Source organism: Vombatus ursinus, unplaced genomic scaffold, assembly GCF_900497805.2.
Source record: "Vombatus ursinus unplaced genomic scaffold, bare-nosed wombat genome assembly UNPS02014778.1, whole genome shotgun sequence".
NCBI lineage: Eukaryota > Metazoa > Chordata > Mammalia > Diprotodontia > Vombatidae > Vombatus > Vombatus ursinus.
In genome coordinates, this window is record NW_020954556.1 from 29408463 (window position 1) to 29427554 (window position 19092).

The 19092-nt window shown below is 36.3% G+C and overlaps 1 protein-coding gene across 3 annotated transcripts in view; it reads left to right on the plus strand.

The window, feature by feature from the left end:
• USP34 (ubiquitin specific peptidase 34) overlaps positions 1-19092 on the plus strand; it is a 317492-nt gene that overhangs the window by 55423 nt on the left and 242977 nt on the right. For all 3 annotated transcript variants that reach the window (XM_027865141.1, XM_027865140.1, XM_027865142.1), the window contains one exon: positions 16645-16732. In XM_027865141.1, coding sequence (XP_027720942.1) covers positions 16645-16732 — 88 coding nt within the window. The remainder of the gene's footprint in view (positions 1-16644; positions 16733-19092) is intronic.

Consider the following 19092-nt stretch of genomic DNA (forward strand, 5'->3'; position numbering starts at 1 on the left):
TTGACTTTGCATTAGAAATAGCATCTATGAATTTTTTCCTCTTCACTATCTTTCATCATTTCAGACATATTGAGATCCTTTAGTTGATTTCTCATTTTATTCTTCATTTCCTTCCAAATTTTATTCTGTTCACCATGAATTTCCTCTGTGGATACTTGGGCTAGCTCCTCGGTTTTTAAGTGCCATTTCTGTTTCCTTTAGTGCCATTTCTTCCTTCTTCCTGTACATTGGGGACTGTGATGCTAGAATCTGGTGTCATTGATACAGAAAACTGTTTATTTGAGAAGCTTTTCCATTTTTTGTCCTTTTGTTTCAGTTTTTAATGAGATGATATTCTTAAGCATATGCCCAACACCTTTTGATTCTTAAAGAAAGTATCATCTTGATATGTGGGTATGAGACTTTGTTAAGTTTACAAGGCTTTGGTGTTTTTAGTTTCTTGATCCTCAGCAATAATTTCCAATGTATTTTCCCTACTATCTTTGTATGGATATTGCTGAAGTATGTATTGTTTTTTATATAGAGTTCTTCCTTATAATTTTTTTCTACTTATAGAATTTCTCTGCTTTGTCCTATGCTGGAGATACTGTGGCGTGTTAAACTAGTGTAAATAGAATAAGCATTGACTTGTAGTAGAATAAGCATGAGTACCTGTATTTAAATTTAGTGTACATCTTTACATCTTTGTGATCATGGGCAAATCATTTGATCATTCTGAGAGTCAGTTTTCTTATCTATAAAGTGAGGTGGTTAGAGTAGATGTGCCTTGATAGTCTTTGCAACTCTTGAAAACTAGGATCTGTTTGGTATTTAAAGCCCTTCACAACTTGATCCCAACTACTCTTTTTCACTATTACTCTCTTTTATGCACTCAATGGTCCATTGAAACTGGCCTTCTTACCATTCATCTTATGTAACATTTCATGTCACATAACATTTCATCTCTTGTTTGTATGCTTTTGCATTGGCTGTCCCCAGTGCCTGCAGTGCTCTCCTCGCTTGCTTCTTAGTCTGTAGTTTCCTTTATGGCTTAGTCCAAATACCATCCCTTTTACATGAAAATTTAACTGATTTTCCCAGTTTAGAGTGCCTATTTCCAAAAATTATCCAGTACTTAGCATATGTCCATATATGTACATGTTGTGTTTTCCCTTTTCCCACCAAAAGCAAGCTCCTTGAGAGCAGGGGCTGTTTCACTTATGTGTTTCTATCCCAGTCTCTAGACTTTACCAGGCACACAGCATTTATTTAGTAAATTTTTGTGATCTTCACCAAGAACCATCCTTGAGATGACCAAATGTGCCTTGCAGTGGCATACTTTGTGGCTCTTGATTGCCTGAAGAAACCAACCTTCCTGATGTCACAGTCCTCTTCAAGAGCAAATGACAAACAGCAACAGTGAAGAAACCAATTCTGCTAGTTCCTGTTTTCCCTAGGAATACCTGCAAGTCAGGTAGCTGCAATTTCCTTATTCTGTTCTCATTTATAACGAGAATATATATCTATATTGATGTTTTCCAATTCTTCATTTTGGTGTTAAGGCAGTTAAATCCAGCAGGGCCTGGATTCAGGTAGATCTGAGTTCAAATCTTGTCTCAGACACTAATTCTGTGACCAAGAGTGAGTCATTTAATTGCTCTGCCTTAGTTTCTTCAACTATAAAATGGAAATCATAATAGCACCTGTCTCACAGGGTGTTGTGAATATCAGATGATCTCAAATGAGATATTATTTGTAAAGTACTTTAGCACAGTGCCTGGTACTTAATAGTCACTTAATAAAGGCTTCCTTCCTGCCCTCCTTTCCTCTCTCCCTCCCTCCCTCCAATAAACACTTATTACCGAGTAGCAGAGAGAGACAGAGAGAGCGGGAAAGATAGAGAGGGAGAGGGAGAGAGAGGAGTGAACTTAAATTGAACTGAATTCTAGTCAACTGCGCTTTTAAACTTTACTGCATTGCATCTTCCATCTTATCTTTTATCCTTGCCTCAGTTCTTTCCAACAATTTTCACCTTGACGTAATCTAAATTCAGGAAAGAATCATCACATTGTTCTTGTAGTCTTCTCTCTTAGCTTTTTTGTGAGATAAAAAGCTTTGTAAATCTTAAAAAGTACTGGCCAAATAAGAGCCTACTTTCTATTAATACTACATATTTAGGGAGACAAATGAGAAAGGAATAACCATCTTTCTAGAGGTATACATTTGTATCCTCAACCCTTCATTTCTGGAGAGATTCAAAAGGCTTATGTTATGTGTTTAAAATAAAATTTATTCCACCCTGGTAAATCCCTGGTGCAGTTTTTTTTTTTTCCCAGCATTAGTGGAAACCCTAAACTCATAACTGAAACTGCTGAACAAAAAGTATATAGCTAGGTTTTATTTGGAGAATCTTAAAGAACATGGAGTTTTGAAGTCACTAAATAAGATCACAGAGAAAACTAATAATAAAATATATCTTGGAAAGGAAAATTGGAAGATATTTCTTTGCTTTTTTTTACACTTTCATCTTGTTGTAATAGTGATCTCTTCTCATTTCACACATAGAATGAAGACATTGAGGATATTTTATCACAGTAAATACTTGGGACCTATGTCTATGTTTAATTCTGTGAAGCATTATGGTATAGTGGAAAGATCACTGGATTTAGAATTGAAAGATGTGGGTTAAAATCCTGGCTCTGCCACTTCTTACTTGTATGCCCTTGTGTGAGTCGTTTGACTTTTCCAGGGCTCACCTTCTTCCTCTGTAAAATGAGGAAGATTGGACCAGATGTTCCTTTCTAGAGCTAAATTCTGACATCAGAGGTTAGATGAATTTTATGAAAAAGCTATTTTTATTGATGTACTTTTATTTTTTAAAATAATTTTTAATGTCTCCCTTATTTACATCATAATGTTTTTTGTAAGTTTTTCCCTTCAGAGGCAATCATTCTACTTAACAAATAATATATTTAAAGGAAAAAACATAAAGAAGAGGAAAAAAATTAGCACCACTGACCAATACAGTAAAAAGTCCCAAGAAATATTAAGTATCTGAGGACCTCCCAACTCAGGAAAGGGGTAGGTTTGGAGTTGTCCTCTCATATGTCTTAGTTTAAGCCCTACTTTCTTATATGGTTGTTCTTTCCATTTATACTGTTCTGGTCATCATGTATATTATTTTCTTGGCTCTACATCAGTTCTGGTAAATCTTTCCATGCTTGTTTGTATTCATCATGTTCATAATTTTTTTTGTTTGTTTTTTTGGCGAGGCAGTTGGGGTTAAATGACTTGCCCACGGTCACACAGCTAGTAAGTGTCAATGTCTGGTCTGAGACCGAATTTGAACTTAGGTCCTCCTGATTCCAGGCCCAGTGCTCTATCCACTGTGCCACCTATCTGCCCCACATTCATCATTTTTTATGGCACAGTAACAATCCATTACATTTATATACAACATTTGTTTAGCCATTCCCCAGCCAATGGGCATCTACTTTGCTTCTGATTATTTGATATCACAGAAAAGAGTTTCGATAGATATTTTGTTGTGCATAGAGACTTTCTTCTTACTAACGGCTTTCTTGCAATATAAGCCCAGAGATAGAATTTCTGATTCAAAGGGTATTGGCATTTTAGTTCCTTTATTTGCATAATTCTAAATTGCTTTCCAAAATGGTTGTACCATTTCACAACTCCACCAACAATGTATTAATGTGCCTTTCATCTCACCACCCTTCCAATAGTGAGCGTTGCAACTCTTTTGATCATCTTTGCCAATTTGCAGGGTATGAAGTGCTTGTTTTGACTTGCATTTCCCTTATTATTAGTGATTCGGAGTATTCTTTCATATTATAAATGCTTTGCAATTCTTTGGAGTTTATATCCTTTGACTACTTATATATTGGGGAATCAGCCATTGTTTTTAAAAAGTTCATGTGATTTAAAAAAAAAAGTTAATGTTCTTTCTTAAAAGGATTTTTCCCAAATTTTTAAAAAAATCCCTCCATATTTAGCAAGAGAATTGAAGTTTTCTAATCCCTGCCTTGTATCCTTAACATTGTTCTTGTGAAGATTAAAAGAAATTAGGTACTTTGGGATAGTAGACTTATATTTTAGTTCAGAGAAACTGGAGTCAGGAAGAACTGAGGCCAGATCTGACCTCAGACATTTACTGTCTGTGGGACCCTGGGCAAGTCATTTAGCCTCTGTTTGCCTCAGTTTCCTCATCTGTAAAATTAGAGTGATAATAATAGCACTTACCTACCAGGGTTGTTGTGAGGATCAAATGAGATATTAATTGTACAGTATAGTACCAGGCACATAGTAAATGCTGTATAAATGATGGTGATGATGATGATTATCAAGATAATCTTTCCAATTTAGAGTCAGTTCTTAAGTAGGAATTATTAAATCTGTGATCTGTGAGGTTGTTTCTTTAGCATTTTGATAACTGTATTTCAGTTATTAGTTTCCTTTGTAATCCTATGTATTTTATTTTATGCATTTAAAAACATTATTCTGGGGCAGCTAGGTGGCACAGTGGATAGAGCACCAGCCCTGGAGTCAGGAAGACATGAGTCAGCCTCAGACACATAACACTCAGTAGCTTTGTGACGCCGGGCAAGTCACTTAGCCCCATTGCCTTAAAAAAACAAAAACAAAAACAAAACAAAACAAAACATTGTTCTGAGACAGGGTCCCTATCCTTTATTAGACCATCAGTGGGGTCCATGACACAAAAATGATCAAGAGCCTTTATCTTAAATAGTTGCTTAGGGCACTGAGAGTTTAAGTGCCCAGGATCACACAGCCAGTGTGTGACATAGTGCGAATTAAACCCAGCAGGTCTTCCTCACTCAGGCTGGCTAGCTAGTCACTATGCTAGGCTGTCCCTTTTTCATAGGATCATAGAACCATAGATATAGACTTGGAAGGGAACTTAGAAACCATCATGTTTGATCTCATTATACAGATGGATAAACTGAGGCACAGAGAGCTTTAGAGACTTGCCTAGGGTCACACAGCTAATAAGGGACTGAGACAGTTTTTGAACCCAAGGCTTCTTGAGTCACAAGTCCAGTACTCTATTCACTATAACATAGCTCTTTCTATAATAGTGCACTGTGCATACTAATACCCATGTTATGTGTGTTACAGTATCATTATTCTAAATTCTCTCTTGCTATGGACATTTGCCTTCCCTGGATCAATGTCTTGGTCTTTCTATATTACTTTAATGTGCTGTTTTGCATTTTGCATGTAGTAACAATACTGCAAGTCACTGAAGCTCTGTTTGCCTCAGTTTCTTCAATTGTAAAATGGTGACTATAATAGCACCTATCTCACAGGTCTATTGTAACAATCATATGAGATAGTATTTGTAAATGCTTATTACAGTGGCTGGCATTTAGTAGGCACTTACTAGTTTATTCTCTTTCCTTCCTTTCTCTTTCCTTCTCAGTGTGTTAGCTATCCTTCTGAGTTTTGTATCATCTGCTAGTTTGATAAGTATGCCACCTGTGCATTTGTTTAAGTAATTGATAAAAATATCAAGCAGCACAAAGCTCCTGGGTACTCCACTGGAGCGCTCCTGCAACAGTAAAATCAAATTGTTGACAGTATCTCTGAGTTCAATTACCTTCGAGAGTCTATACAAAGTTCTAAAACTGTGATTGTAGAGAAATGAAACAGTTAATTGGCTTTATCAAAAGAATTTTTTTCTGAGCTAGCTTACTATACGTTTATCATTGCTCCTCGGAGAAAGAAGGATGTATATCTTGACTGATTCATTAGTATGCTTTGAATTAAGAGCGACCCTATGAATCAGTTATTAAACATACGTTTAAGTTTTTGCTTATCTTGAGATGCTGGCTGTTACATTACTTATAAGGAAAGGTGCCAGATGCTTCAAAACAATTAATCCTTACCATTCATAGCAAGTTCTTTTGTTAGAAGTCTGGATTTATTAGTTTGATAAGTACTGATTAATTTTTTGAATGCACCTGTGATTTCATAGGTATAGGGCATCACTAGTGAGGAATTTCTTCTAATTTGTCAGTGACTCAGCATTTATTAAGTGTTTACTCAGTGTGGGGATGGTAGTGCAAATATATCCACATTCATATAAAATCTTAAAAGTTTTTCCTGGAGATGCTGAGAGGGTAAATAACTTGACCAAAGGGCACATAGTCACTCCTTGTCAGAGGTAGGGCTTGAACTGAGAGCTTCCTCACTAATTCTTTATTCCCTAAGTCACGCTGTCTTTAATATCAGTGGGCTCACTGTTAATTTTCTAAATATCTCAGTAGGTAAATATTCTCTTTTTTGATAAAAGCAAGATTATATATTGTAATATATATGTTACAATACTCAGTAAGTCCCAGGAAGAATAAGTACTAAAGTCTCTGTTCTCAGTTTAAATCAAGACTATTAGTGTATCATTATGGGTTTGCTGAGTCAAGGACATTTTTTTGGGAGGGGGTGGGGCTAGGCAATGGGGTTAAGTGACTTGCCCAAGGTCACACAGCTAGTAAGTGTTACATGTCTGAGGCCAGATTTGAACTCAGGTCCTCCTGAAACCAGGGCCGGTGCTCTATCCACTGGGCAACCTAGCTGCCCCCGCAGACATTTTTTAAACATTAAAATGACACACATTACTTTTTTTGGAATAAGTATTTAAAAATAATAATCCATAGTGCAAATTATTTACAGCTGAAGCTGGACCCAGATTTTCTTTTAGGGGCACATTTCATGTTTCTAGTGCCTTGGCGAGGGTGGGTCAAGGGAAAGAGAGATTATATTAATTGCTAAAATATTCTTACCTAATTCCTATGATCATATTTCTCCTACTCGTTTCTCAGAATTCCCTAAATACAGTTTTTTCTTCCCATGATGCATCTTCATTCTTTTGTCATTCCTATTGTTGTCTACTACAAATTTTTGTTTTTGTTTGTTTGAGAAATTAGTACAGTGGAAAGAATGTTGGGTTTGGAGTTAGAGGTTGCAGATTTAAAATTTAAATGCTAGCTCTGATACTTAATACCTTTGTGACCTTAACTATTCTGGGCCTCATTTTTCATATGTAAAATTAGGGATTTGCACTAGATTCAGGGCTTCTTACGTGGTTTCGACTTTTGACCCATTCAGTGCTTCTTAAATTGTGATTCATGACCTGATACTGGGTCAGGACTCATAGTTTAAGAGGCTGGACTAGAAGAACCTATGGTCCCTTCCTGCTCTAGGTCTTTGATCCCATGATGTTGTTTTATACCTGTCTCTTGGTTAACATGTTGTACTGAATGCTGCTATAGTCATGTAATGGGCTTAATTGACATAGGAACCTATCACCTTTGTACTCTTAACTAGCCATGACTACATTTCTAAACTTATCTCAGAATTATTATATACTGTTGGTTTGAACCAGACAAGAAGATACTACTGTTGGAAAAAGAATGGCCTTACTGACTGCTGGTCATTATGGTTTTGTGTGTTAAATCTGGAAGAATCCAGAATCAATAACTAACTTTTTTTGTTGTTAAATATAAACTATTTTTTTCTTTGACAGCAGTTTACCAGTGTCGTTATCAAGAGTTGAGATTGATGGATTTGAGTTTTGGGTTCTTATTTTGGGACAGACAGATGGACAGACAGATAGACACACACAGAGGGACCATCTGCCTGTCTGTCTATCAGTTTCCTCTGTGATTTCATTAGTTTAAGGCAGCAGTTCTCACACTTTGGCAGGACCTCTTTATACTCTTAAAAATTATTAAGGACCCTAGAGAGCTTTTGTTTTTGTGGGTTATATCTTTCAATATTTACCATTGAAGAAAGTAAAACTCATAAATTTTAAACATTTATTTATTCATTAAAAATAACTGTAAGTCCATTATATAGCAGCATAAATTTTTAATGAAAAAATAACTATTGGAAAAGAAAAAAATTAGTAAGAAGTGGTATTGTTTTACATATTTTTATAACTTTAATAAAACCATTGAATTCTCTTACCTGCTTTTGCATTCAGTCTGTCTTCACTTAGATGTACTTGGAAAAGTGAGGAGTATTTTTATAAGCAAACAACTTCTTAGTATATTATTTTGAAAATAGTTTAGACAGTGAAGACCCCCTTAAAGGCTTTAGCCAAAAAAGACTTTTTGAGAACCGCTGGTTAGGTAACTCCCTTCCACAAAACTTACCATTCTAATGTATGTTTGCAGCTGCTCAACAACTTATTCTTGGGCCACTGAGAAGTTAAATGGCTTGCATTGGGCCCACACAGCCAGTTTGGGTCGCAGAAGAGGTTTGAATCCAATCCTTCATGATTCTGAGGCAGGCTTTCTATGAACTATACTATTAGACCTCTCATTTACTTGTTAAAGGAATTAATACATAGTCTAATTTTCAGTTTGATTATTCAATTCTCTTTATTTTCCTTTCTGCTTTCTTTCCTATAATGAATTGACTAAAAAAGTATTTTATTCAGTATATATTTTCCTTTAATAGTCTTCTCTCTTTTTTCCTGGAGTGGGTATGTCATATTTCCTTCCCCCACTCTCAAGCATTTGGAGATCCCTTGATAGTGTAGACTTTAATTATCACCTGTCTGGAATGTTTCCAGTACCTTATTATAAGTCTTTCCTCCATCCATCCTGTTGTTCCTCTGCTTGAGTTTGCTATCAGAAAAATCTTTCTGGGCATCTCACCCTTGAAAATATTTGGTGGCTCCCAAATTCTTGTCAAGGAAAATTCAAACTTCTTTGCCTATCACTCAGAGCCTATGCTTTCCCCTAAATATACCCAGTTCACACTCCATACCTTTGTTCACACTCTTTCCTATGCCAAGATTGCCCTAACTTCTACTTGATCTATTAAATTCTTTTTTTGGGGGGAGACCAGGCCTGTTAAATTCTTGCCCTGCTCAAGTAATGTTTTCTCCTTGAAGCCTTTACTGATCTCCCCATCAGTGATGGTGTTCACCTTTGGACCTCATGTAGCAGCTTGTTTTGCATCTCTTTGTAGTATGTGATATTATATAATTATCTATTTTTATTTTATCCTCCTACAAGATGATAAATTTCATGAGGGAAGGGACTGATTCATCCAAACTTTGCATTTCTTTCAGAACCAATCCTGCATAGTACAATCATATACAACCCAGTACATACATAGTAGGTACTTAATAGAAGTTAGTTATTCAAAGAATTTATGATATGAATAGCTTGGGAAACAGAAATGAAAAGGGGAGATAATAGGTAATAGTGAATAGTCCATTTGACCAGAAGGCTAGACTAGGTAATGGAAAGTAGTATGAAATAATGTTGGATTGATCAGAAGCAGAAAAATTGTTGAGAGGCTTATATCATAGGAAGAACTTCAATTAGAGGTAATTGGAGTAGAAGTTGAAAGTAGGGAAAGATTTGACAAATCCTAAAGAAGACTTGATTAGATCTAGGATGTGTAAAATTAGTCTTTATATTTTTATTCAGGGATAATTTTTAGTGTGTATTCATTCAGTATACATTTTATTATGCTTCTGTTATCTGCATAGCATTATTCTATATAGCCTGGCATTACAAAGACAAAACAACAATAGCCCTTGACTTCAGTTTACATCTTACTGGGATGATAAAATATTTACAATACAAATAAGAACTGCAAGCTAATTTGAGGGATTAGAGAACATTAGCAACCAGGGGATTAAGATAGGTAATAAAACATTTATTAATCACTGTTTGTCAGGAACTGTATGCTAAGTACTGGAGTTACAAACACAAGTAAGTCTTTGCTCTCAAGTAGGTACATTCTACTGTGGAAAGAAGGAAAAAATGAAAACAAGCATTTTTAAAGCTCCTACTGTATGCCCAGCACTGTACTAAGTGCTTTATGAATACTTTCTCATTTGATCCTTACAACAATTTTGGGAAGTAGATAATATCATGATCCCTATTTTACAGTCGGAGGGAATTGAAACAGACAGAGGTGAAATGACTTGCCCAGGGTGACACAGCTAGTATTTGAAATTTGAATTTGAATTTAAACTAGGATCTTCCGAATTCCAAGTATAGTGTTTTTTTTTTGTTTTTTTTTTTTTAAGGCAATTGGGGTTAAGTGACTTGCTCATGGTCACACAGCTAGTAAGTGTCAAGTGTTTGGTCTGAGGCCGGATTTGAACTCAGGTCCTCCTGACTTCAGGGCTGGTGCTCTATCCACTGCGCCACCTAGCTGCCTTCCCTTGCACACCCCCCCCCCCCCCCCAGTATAGTGTTTGATCCACTGCACCTCCGGGTGGGAGAAGAGATCACCTAAATAGGAGCTGGAGTGAGGGGGATAAAGAAAGGTACCAAAGCAGGCAAAGCTGCTTGTGAGGAAATGGAGTACAGAGAGTGGGTCTAGTATGTAGTGAAGTATGAGCAAGGTTGGGGCTCCTCCTGGAATAATTATAAATTGACAACACTAATTCAGCTCTGTCAGTGCAGAGTTCAATACTATTATCACATGTCAATGAAAACAAAGTCCAAATCAAAATCAACAAAATTGAAACATTGGTAATTCGTTCTACCAATAATAGATGTATGGCAACAAGTAATAAGAGTATATACATTTGTCTCATTATCTTCCCGTGTCACCAAGGAGAAATAGGCTCACGACACAAAGGAGCTGTTTTGTTGACTGCTAGTGGCATCTGAATGTGAAGTGTGTAAACATAAAGTTAAATAATATTTTTGAGGATGTGAAAAGAACCACAATATTCATATATTTCTTAATATTATTCATTTTGGTAAATACAGATAAGCTAGATTTCAAAGAGCAGCTTTTATAAGTAAAATAATTCAAATAGTTATAGGAAATCATTGCACATTTTCTACAATTACATTTACGTTTAATTATATTACATTTTAAAATAGTGAAATATCCCTTTATGATGAACTATGTAGCCGTTCTGAAGAGAAAATTCACTGCAGACAGAAAAGACAACAGTAGAGATGGTTTAAGTAATGTAAATAAAGAAATATAAAGTTTAAGTTTAAAAAAAAACCCTGAAATCCAGAAAATAGATTCTTCTGTATTTATCATTCTTATTGATGGAAAGGAAGTACAGTATTGTTTTTAAAAAAAAACAAAAGGGAAAGATTGCTGCTAGCTTTAGATTGCTAACCAAAGATAGCTTCACAGTTTAAAAAGTACACCAATAGGCTAGCAAGCATCCAGAGGAAAGCAACCAGGATGGTGAAGTATTTCGAGTCTTTCATGAGAGAATCAGCAGAACAGGCAGGGGGGAAAGAGATTGCAGTTCTGTTTAAGTATTTATCTAGCTGTTATATGGAAGAAGAATTAGATTAGTTCTGCCCCTAGAGGTCAGAATGAGAAATGTAACTTCAGTGCTCTATGAAATTCTCTAAGACTATACATTTCAGAGAAGGTTGGACGTTTGCTAGCCTATTGGTGTACTTCTTAAACTGTGATGCTCAGAACTGAATGCTGTGTGGTATGGTCAGGAAAGAGTACAGAGCCCTATCATATCCTTATTCTTGAAAGTTATGCTTAAGTTTTTTTTTTCTTTTCTTTCTTTTTTTTTGGGGGGGGGGTGAGGCAGTTGGGGTTAAGTGACTTGCCCAGGGTCACACAGCTAGTAAGTGTCAGGTTTCTGAGGCTGGATTTGAACTCAGGTCCTCCTGATTCCAAGGCTGGAGCTCTATCCACTGCGCCACCTACCTGCCCCTGAAAGTTATACCTCTCAACACAACTTAAGATCACATTTTTTTTTGACTGCCACAACTCATGCCTGAAATCTACTAAAACCTTCCATTTATTTTTTCTCCAGACAAAGATCAGCTCTTTGATTTGCTCTACCATCTAATTTCCTCTCTGGTCATATTTCATACTACTCCTGCTTACTCAATCTAGTAATATTTGCCTGCTAGCTGTTTTACATATAGGATGTTACATCTCCAGCCTCTTTGTGTTTGCATGTGTTCCCTCATGGCATGTACTCCATCCTCAACTCATCCTATAATCCATTGCTTCTTCCAGAGTACCACTTGAGAATTCCTTCATACTCTTTTTTTTCTCTTAATTTCTTTGAATGATATTCTCTCTTGGTTCTCTTTCTGATCACTCTTCAGTCTCCTCTGCTGGACCATGCCCTCTAAAACCTTAGTTGTCCCATAGGGTCCTATCCTGAATCCTTTTCTCTTCTCCCTCTGTACTACTTCATTTGGTGATCTTATCAACTCTCATGAATTTTTATGTTGATCATTCTTAAATATACTTACCTTGCTCTGATTTCTCTGCTGACCTTCAGCCTCACATCTCCAACTGCCTTTCATCTTCAACTGGATGTCCATCTTAAACTCTATGTCCAAAACAGCTTATCTTTTCCCCTAAACCACCCTTACTTTACTCTTTCCTGCAGAGTAATTAAAGACTCTTTCCAATCCCTTGGACTCTCAAACTAGGAGTCTCCTCAACTCTTATCTCTCACACCCCACCCCCCAAATATTCAATTGGTTGCTAAGGTCTGTCAATTTCACCTTTGCAACATCTTGAATATTTCCCCTTCCTTTCTCTGATACTCATACCACTGTGATACAATAGGTATCCTAATATGTATCCTTATCACCTCACTACTGGACTATTGCAATAGCCAATGGTAGGTCTGTCTACTTTGTCTCTCCCTACTCTGATATATTTTCCATTCAGTTATCAAAGTGATTTTTTTTTTATTTTATTTTATTTTTTTGGTTAGGCAGTGGGGTTAAGTGACCTGCTCAGGGTCACACAGCTAGTAAGTGTTATGTGTCTGAGGCTGGATGTGAACGTAGGTCTTCCTGACTCCAGGGCCAGCGCTCTATCCACTGGGCTACCTCCCTGCCCCTATCAAAGTGATTTTTATAAAAACACATGTCTGACCATGCCACTCCCCTACTCATTAAACTCCCTGTTGTCTCCAGGATCAAATACACAATCCTCTAGTATTCAGAGCCCTTAATAACCTAGCTGGCACTCCTTTATCTGTCCATCATGTACTTTTTGATCCACTGACACTGGCCTCCTTGCTGTTCTAGGAACAAGACACTTAATCCCTCAGGACCTGTGCATTTTCTCTGGCTATCCCCCATGCCTGGAATGCTTTTCCTCCTCATTTCTTATTATTCTGGGGCAGCTAGGTAGCCTTTAAGTCCCAACTAAAATCTTCCAAACCCTCTTAATTTTATTTCTCTCTCTTAATTATTTCTTATTTATCCTGTATGTAGCTTGTTTGTTCATAGTTGCTTGGTTATTGTCTCTGATTAGATAGGGAGCTGCTTGAGGACAGAGACTTTCTTTTACTTTTGTTGTATCCTTAAGCTCTTTTCACAGTGCCTGGTACCTAGCAGGTGCTTACTAAATATTTATTGAGTGATTGATTCCTGATGATCTTGTTTATTAGCATTTTCACTGTCTTGAAGTTATTTGGTATTATTACTTGTGTACTTCTTGTACACAATTCCCCAATTGGAATATAACTGCTTGAAGATTGTGAATTTTGTGTGTATGTATATCCTCAACTCATTTTATTGTGGGTTTATTTTATAAAATGATAACACAATATGCTGTGAGGTAGAGAGAGAGGATATCAACGCATAGTGGAATCCAGGAAGCCATTCTTCCTTCTAGGCCCATCTTAGATGCTGTCTCCTCTGATCACCCCAGCTAGAAACAACATATCTGTAAGATGAGCCTTTTCAGTGCTTTATATCTTACTTTTGACCCATGTCTTTTCAGGTATCTTCCTGGATCATTATTTCTTCCTCCCAACTGTGGATGTATCTCAGAACTCTGCCTGGGCCCTCTTCTTGCTTTAAACTCTTGCTAGGCAATCTCATCTGTAACCATGTCTAGAATTATTATCTCTATGTAGATCTTTATATGTAATCAAGGTTTCTCTCTTGTGATTTACTTGTATATGAACTAATTGCCAGGATGTCCATCTAAATCTCAAACTCAGCATGCCCCAAACAGTATTCTTTATCTTTCTCTCTAAACCTACTCCTCCTATTAACTGTGTGACCCTGGACAAGTCACTTAACCTTTCCCTCAGTTTCCTCATTTGTAAAAAAGGGGAAAATCAAAACACCAATGTCCAAGAGTTCTTGTGAGGATCAAATGAGATTGTAGTTGTGAAGCACTTAACACAGTGCCTGGGACATAGTAGATGATATGTAAATATTAGTTGTTTTTGATATTGTGGCTGTTATTGTTATAATTATCCCTGACTTCCTTATTTCTTTTGAGGGCAACACTAGTCACCCAAGTTGGTAGCCTCAAAGTCATCCTTGACTCCTCAATTTTCTTTACTTTTCTGTCATATTTGTTGTTGAGTCTTGTTGTTTCTGCCCTCCATATATATAAACTCCTTAAGGCTGGAACTTTTCTATTGTTTTTAGAAACTCAGTACCTGGAACATAGTTGGTACACAATGCTTGTTGATGGTTTGAAATTTGCTTCCCCTTACAACAACCCTAAATTAAGCATTGCAGATCTATTTTGTAGATGAGGAAAAAACTAAGAATGTGGGGTTTTGGTGATTTGTCTGTGGTCATAGAGCTTCTCTTGGATATATCGATTTTCACTTGGCTAAAGACAGCTCATTGGAAGAATAATGACTTTCATCCTCAGATGAAAACATATTGTTTAGTTTTCTTTACTTATTAGAATATGTGAAGGAATTGCAATTTTACATCGAGACCTCTATTTTCCTTTCCTTAACACATAAATATTGTAAGTTTTAGCTTGTCAAGTAATGTGGTGCCTCATTGAGAGCTAGGTTCAAATTTGGACTCTGACTGTAGTCTGAATGACCCTGGGCAAGTCACTTAACCTCCCTGTGTCCTTTGCAGATCCCTCAAACTAAATTCAGGTTGTTTAATAGTTGTTGATTTGTATTGGTGGAGGAAAGTTTCTTCACATAGAGTCCCCAACACCAATGAAATCACAAGTCTAGACCCCCGAAAAAGCAGTAGTATTGTTGTTGTTGAGTTGTGTTTTATTCTTTGTGAGCCCATTTGGGGTTTTCTTGGCAGAGATACAGGTGTGGTTCGCCATTTCCTTCTCCAGCTCATTTTTCAAATGTGGAAACTGAGTCAAACAGGGTTAAGTGACTTGCCCAGAGTCGCAAAGCTAGTGTCTGAGGCTAAATTTGAGCTCTGGTCTTCCTGAGTCCAGGCCTGGTGCTCTATGCACTACACCACCTAGCTTCCCGTGTGTGTGTGTGTGTGTGTGTGTGTGTGTGTGTGTGTGTGTGTGTGTACTTGTTATATTATACTTACATATATATATATATTATATATAATTAGCATAGTTATTGCTAGTGTTTGGGATTTATCTCTTCCTTGTTTGTGAATGGGTCCCACCTATGTGTTGAGATTTCATTCATAGTTTTGAGATTAAAGTTTTGTAAAAAATGTTTAAAATTAAAATCTTGAATTCATTTTTTTCTTTTGCATAAATAGTGCTGTATGCTCAGTAACAAGCATTTATTACGTGCTATGTACAAGGCATATATTTACATGTATGTAATTTTTAGTATTTAAAAAAGAATTGTATATATTCATGTAATTAAAATTCCCTTAAAGACTCTATAAATTTTGTTTGGCTTTTGAATGTATTTGCCTCTTTAGCTTATTTATAGTAGCACTGGTAGTTTAATTTGAAGCTAGATTATTTTTATTGCACTTTAAAAAAGTGAGGTTTTTTTTTGTAGCTGAGTGTAGGAGTGTGTGTGGGTTTTTTTTGTTTTGTTTTGTTTTTTGCATAGTATTCATGAACTTAACATCAACTCTAAGCAAAGATGAACTTTGAGAAAAACTATAGACTAGTGGTTGTCAAACTTTGCAATCTTAGGTTCTCTTTATACTCTTAAAAATTAAGAACCTCAAAGAGTTTTAGTTTATGTGATTTATAGTATACTTACCACATTAGGAATTCAGACATCTTAGTATTTTTATCAAAATTGTTTTAACCTCACGGACCTCCTGAAATTATCTCAGGGACTCCCATTTTACAGATGAGGAACAGGGACAGGCATATGTTAATTGACATGCCCAGTGTAACCCCATTAGTGTGTGTTTTGGATAAAATTTAAGCTCAAGTCTCCCCATATTGCCTATCTGTTAACAATGTTATTAACTTAGTTAACTTAATATTTGATTGAACGCTTTTTTCAAGGTAATATGATAGAAAGACATTGGTAGATTTTGTCAAAGGGTCCTACTTTAGCTCATCTGTTTTTGGTCAGATCCCTTCACTTCTCTGAGGCTTACTTTCCTAAAATTTACAAAATGGTGTTAAAACTACTGGGAGTGCTTTTCTCACAAAATTTTAAGGAAAGTGTTTTGTAAATTGTAAAGGAAATTTCAGGAATATTCAGTGTGTTTTAAGTTAAAGTTAAGTTAAAGGTTTAGGCTAAGTTCAAGAAAATTTTAGTAACTTCAGAAAATCAAACTGGGGTTTTTCTAAATTTTCATAGTTTAAATAATTTTGTTTTGGAGCTAAAGTAAAATATTCTGTGAGGTATTTTTATTTTTGAACTGAGATTTTAGTTTTGAAATGTCAATTATTATTTCTAAATGTGTATCCCCTCCCCTCCCTTTTTTTTTTTTTTTTTTTTTTTTTTTTTTTTTTTAGTATCGGACGTTGAAGGTGGTGATGGACTGCAACTCAGAAAGGAACATACTCTCAAAATATTTGCTTATATCAACTCCTGGACACAAAGGTATCTTGAAACATCTGTTTTAGCAGCTTTTGATGTATAGGAAACTTTATTTGAATTTTCCTGTTGGTTGTTTTTTTTTTCTTTATCATATTTCAATGTAAATAAATACATTATAGGTTGGTTATAGGATTTCATCAGTGTGACTGCACAGTCAAATTGTGATCCCTCCAGGCATTTTAATCCTATCCAATTCATGTCTGTTTCTTTACATAAATTCTCAACTAGGAAATACAACTAGTATACTAGAGAACTTCTGCTCTTTTATTTTCTGTGAGGTACCAGTGTAATACTTGGGTTTGTTGTTTCTTATTTTCATATGTGATGAGCCCATTTTTTGGGAGGTTATCAATCCATTATGGATGTCTTTTATATTTCTTCAGTTCAACAGCATTTAATAATTCATTTCTATTTACCAAACACTGTCCTATAGCCTGAGAATACAAAGACAGAAACAATAAAGTCCCGTCCTCAAGAAGCTTACGTTCTACTGGGGCAATGTATACTGATAAGTAAATGTAAAATCTGTACCAAGTTATTTTTGAATCTTGGGAGGAATACAACACAGTAGTAATTGGAGAATTTGGAAACATGTTTTATGGGTGATAGCATTTCATATGAATTCTGAAAGGAGCTAGGAATTCCAGGAGACTGAGATGAGGAGGAAACACATTCTGGGTCTGTATGGGACAGTCTTTGCAAAGTTCATGGAGGCTGAAGAGGGAATATCATGTAGATGAAAAATGAAGTACCTTGGTTTAGCTGGAATCCACAAGGGAGAATAAAGTGAAATCAATATGGAAAGATATATTGGTGCCAGATTATGAAAGTCTTTAAATACCAAGCAGGAGTTTGTATTTGTTCCTAAAAGCAATAGGGAGCCACTGAAACTTCTTCAGCTGAGGTGTGTATTAGACTTGTGCATTAGGAATTTTTATTTGGCTTGGTTGCTTTGTGGAGGATGGATTAGAGAGAAAGTAGCTTTGAAGAAGGGAGATCAGTCGTGGAGCTTTTGTAATAGTTTAGACCAGAGACATTGAGGGTTCGAACTAGGATGGAGGTAATGAGATTAATGGTGGAGATCTCTTAGAGATATAATTGAGGAGAATTCTTGACAGTTCATTTCAGGGGTAGTATTTTACAGGATACTTACACATGCTACATGGTCAGCATAGTGGATAGAGTGCTAGGCCGGGAGTCAGGAATACTGATCTTCCTCAATTCAAATCTGGCCTCAGATACTGACTAGCTGTATGGTCCTGGGCAAGTCACTTAACCATGTTTGACTCACTGTGCTCATCTATAAAATGAACTGGAGAAGGAAATGGCAAACCACTTGAATATCTTTGCCAAGAAAACTCCAAATGGGGTCATAGAATTGGAAATGACTGAACAACAACAAACATATATGCTACATACTTTTCCATCATCTTTGAGGTTATTGATAATTTTTATGCTTAGATTTGTGGCATGTCAGAATGCTATATATATAGCTTTACTAAGAAGATAGGGGTGTTAAAGAGTTCAGCTTTTGTGGCAATGATAAGTTTGGGATCATTGTAAATAAGGTGCAGTTTCTCAAATGTATTCCAACCTGACATCTTCCTCTCATTCAACTCTGGCAGCAGCTCATTGTCCATCTGTGGTGTCTGTCATTCATGGTTGTATGCATATATACTGAACAAGATTTGGAGGGAGGAGAGACCTGGGTTCAAAGTCTTCTTTTGATACTATAGGCATGTTCCTTAACATCTCTGAGCCCTGGCTTCTTCACACATAAAATGGAGTTAACAGTATATGTAGTACTTAACTCACTAGGTTGTTTTCAAGGTCGAACTAGGTTTATGTATGTGCAACATTTTACATACCCGAAGGGGAGTGCTACATAAATGTCAACCTACTAGTATTATGCGTATACATATATGTATACCTATGTCATAGAATCATAGAATTTCAGAGTTTGAAGACATTCATTGGTCATCTAGTTCAGCCTTGGCTCAGAGACTTCTAATGAGGCAAGGACCCACCACCTCCTTTGACAGTCTATTCTACTTCTGGATGGCTCTGTTAGGGAGTTTTTTCTGACATGAAGCCAAAATTTGATTCTTTACAGTTTCCACCCTTTGTTCCTTGTTCCTCTGTCCCAGGCTAAGCAGAACAAATTTAATTCCTCTTCCACGTGCTAGCTCTTCAAATCCTTGAAGTCAGCTATCGTGTCTTCCATAAATCTTTTCTTCTTCAAGTTAAATAGTCAGCAAATGTTTATTAAGCATTGCGTATACAAACAAAGGCGAAAGATAGCTCCTGCCTTCAAGGAGTTCATGGTCTAATGGGGGAAACAACTCTCAGACTACCATATACTA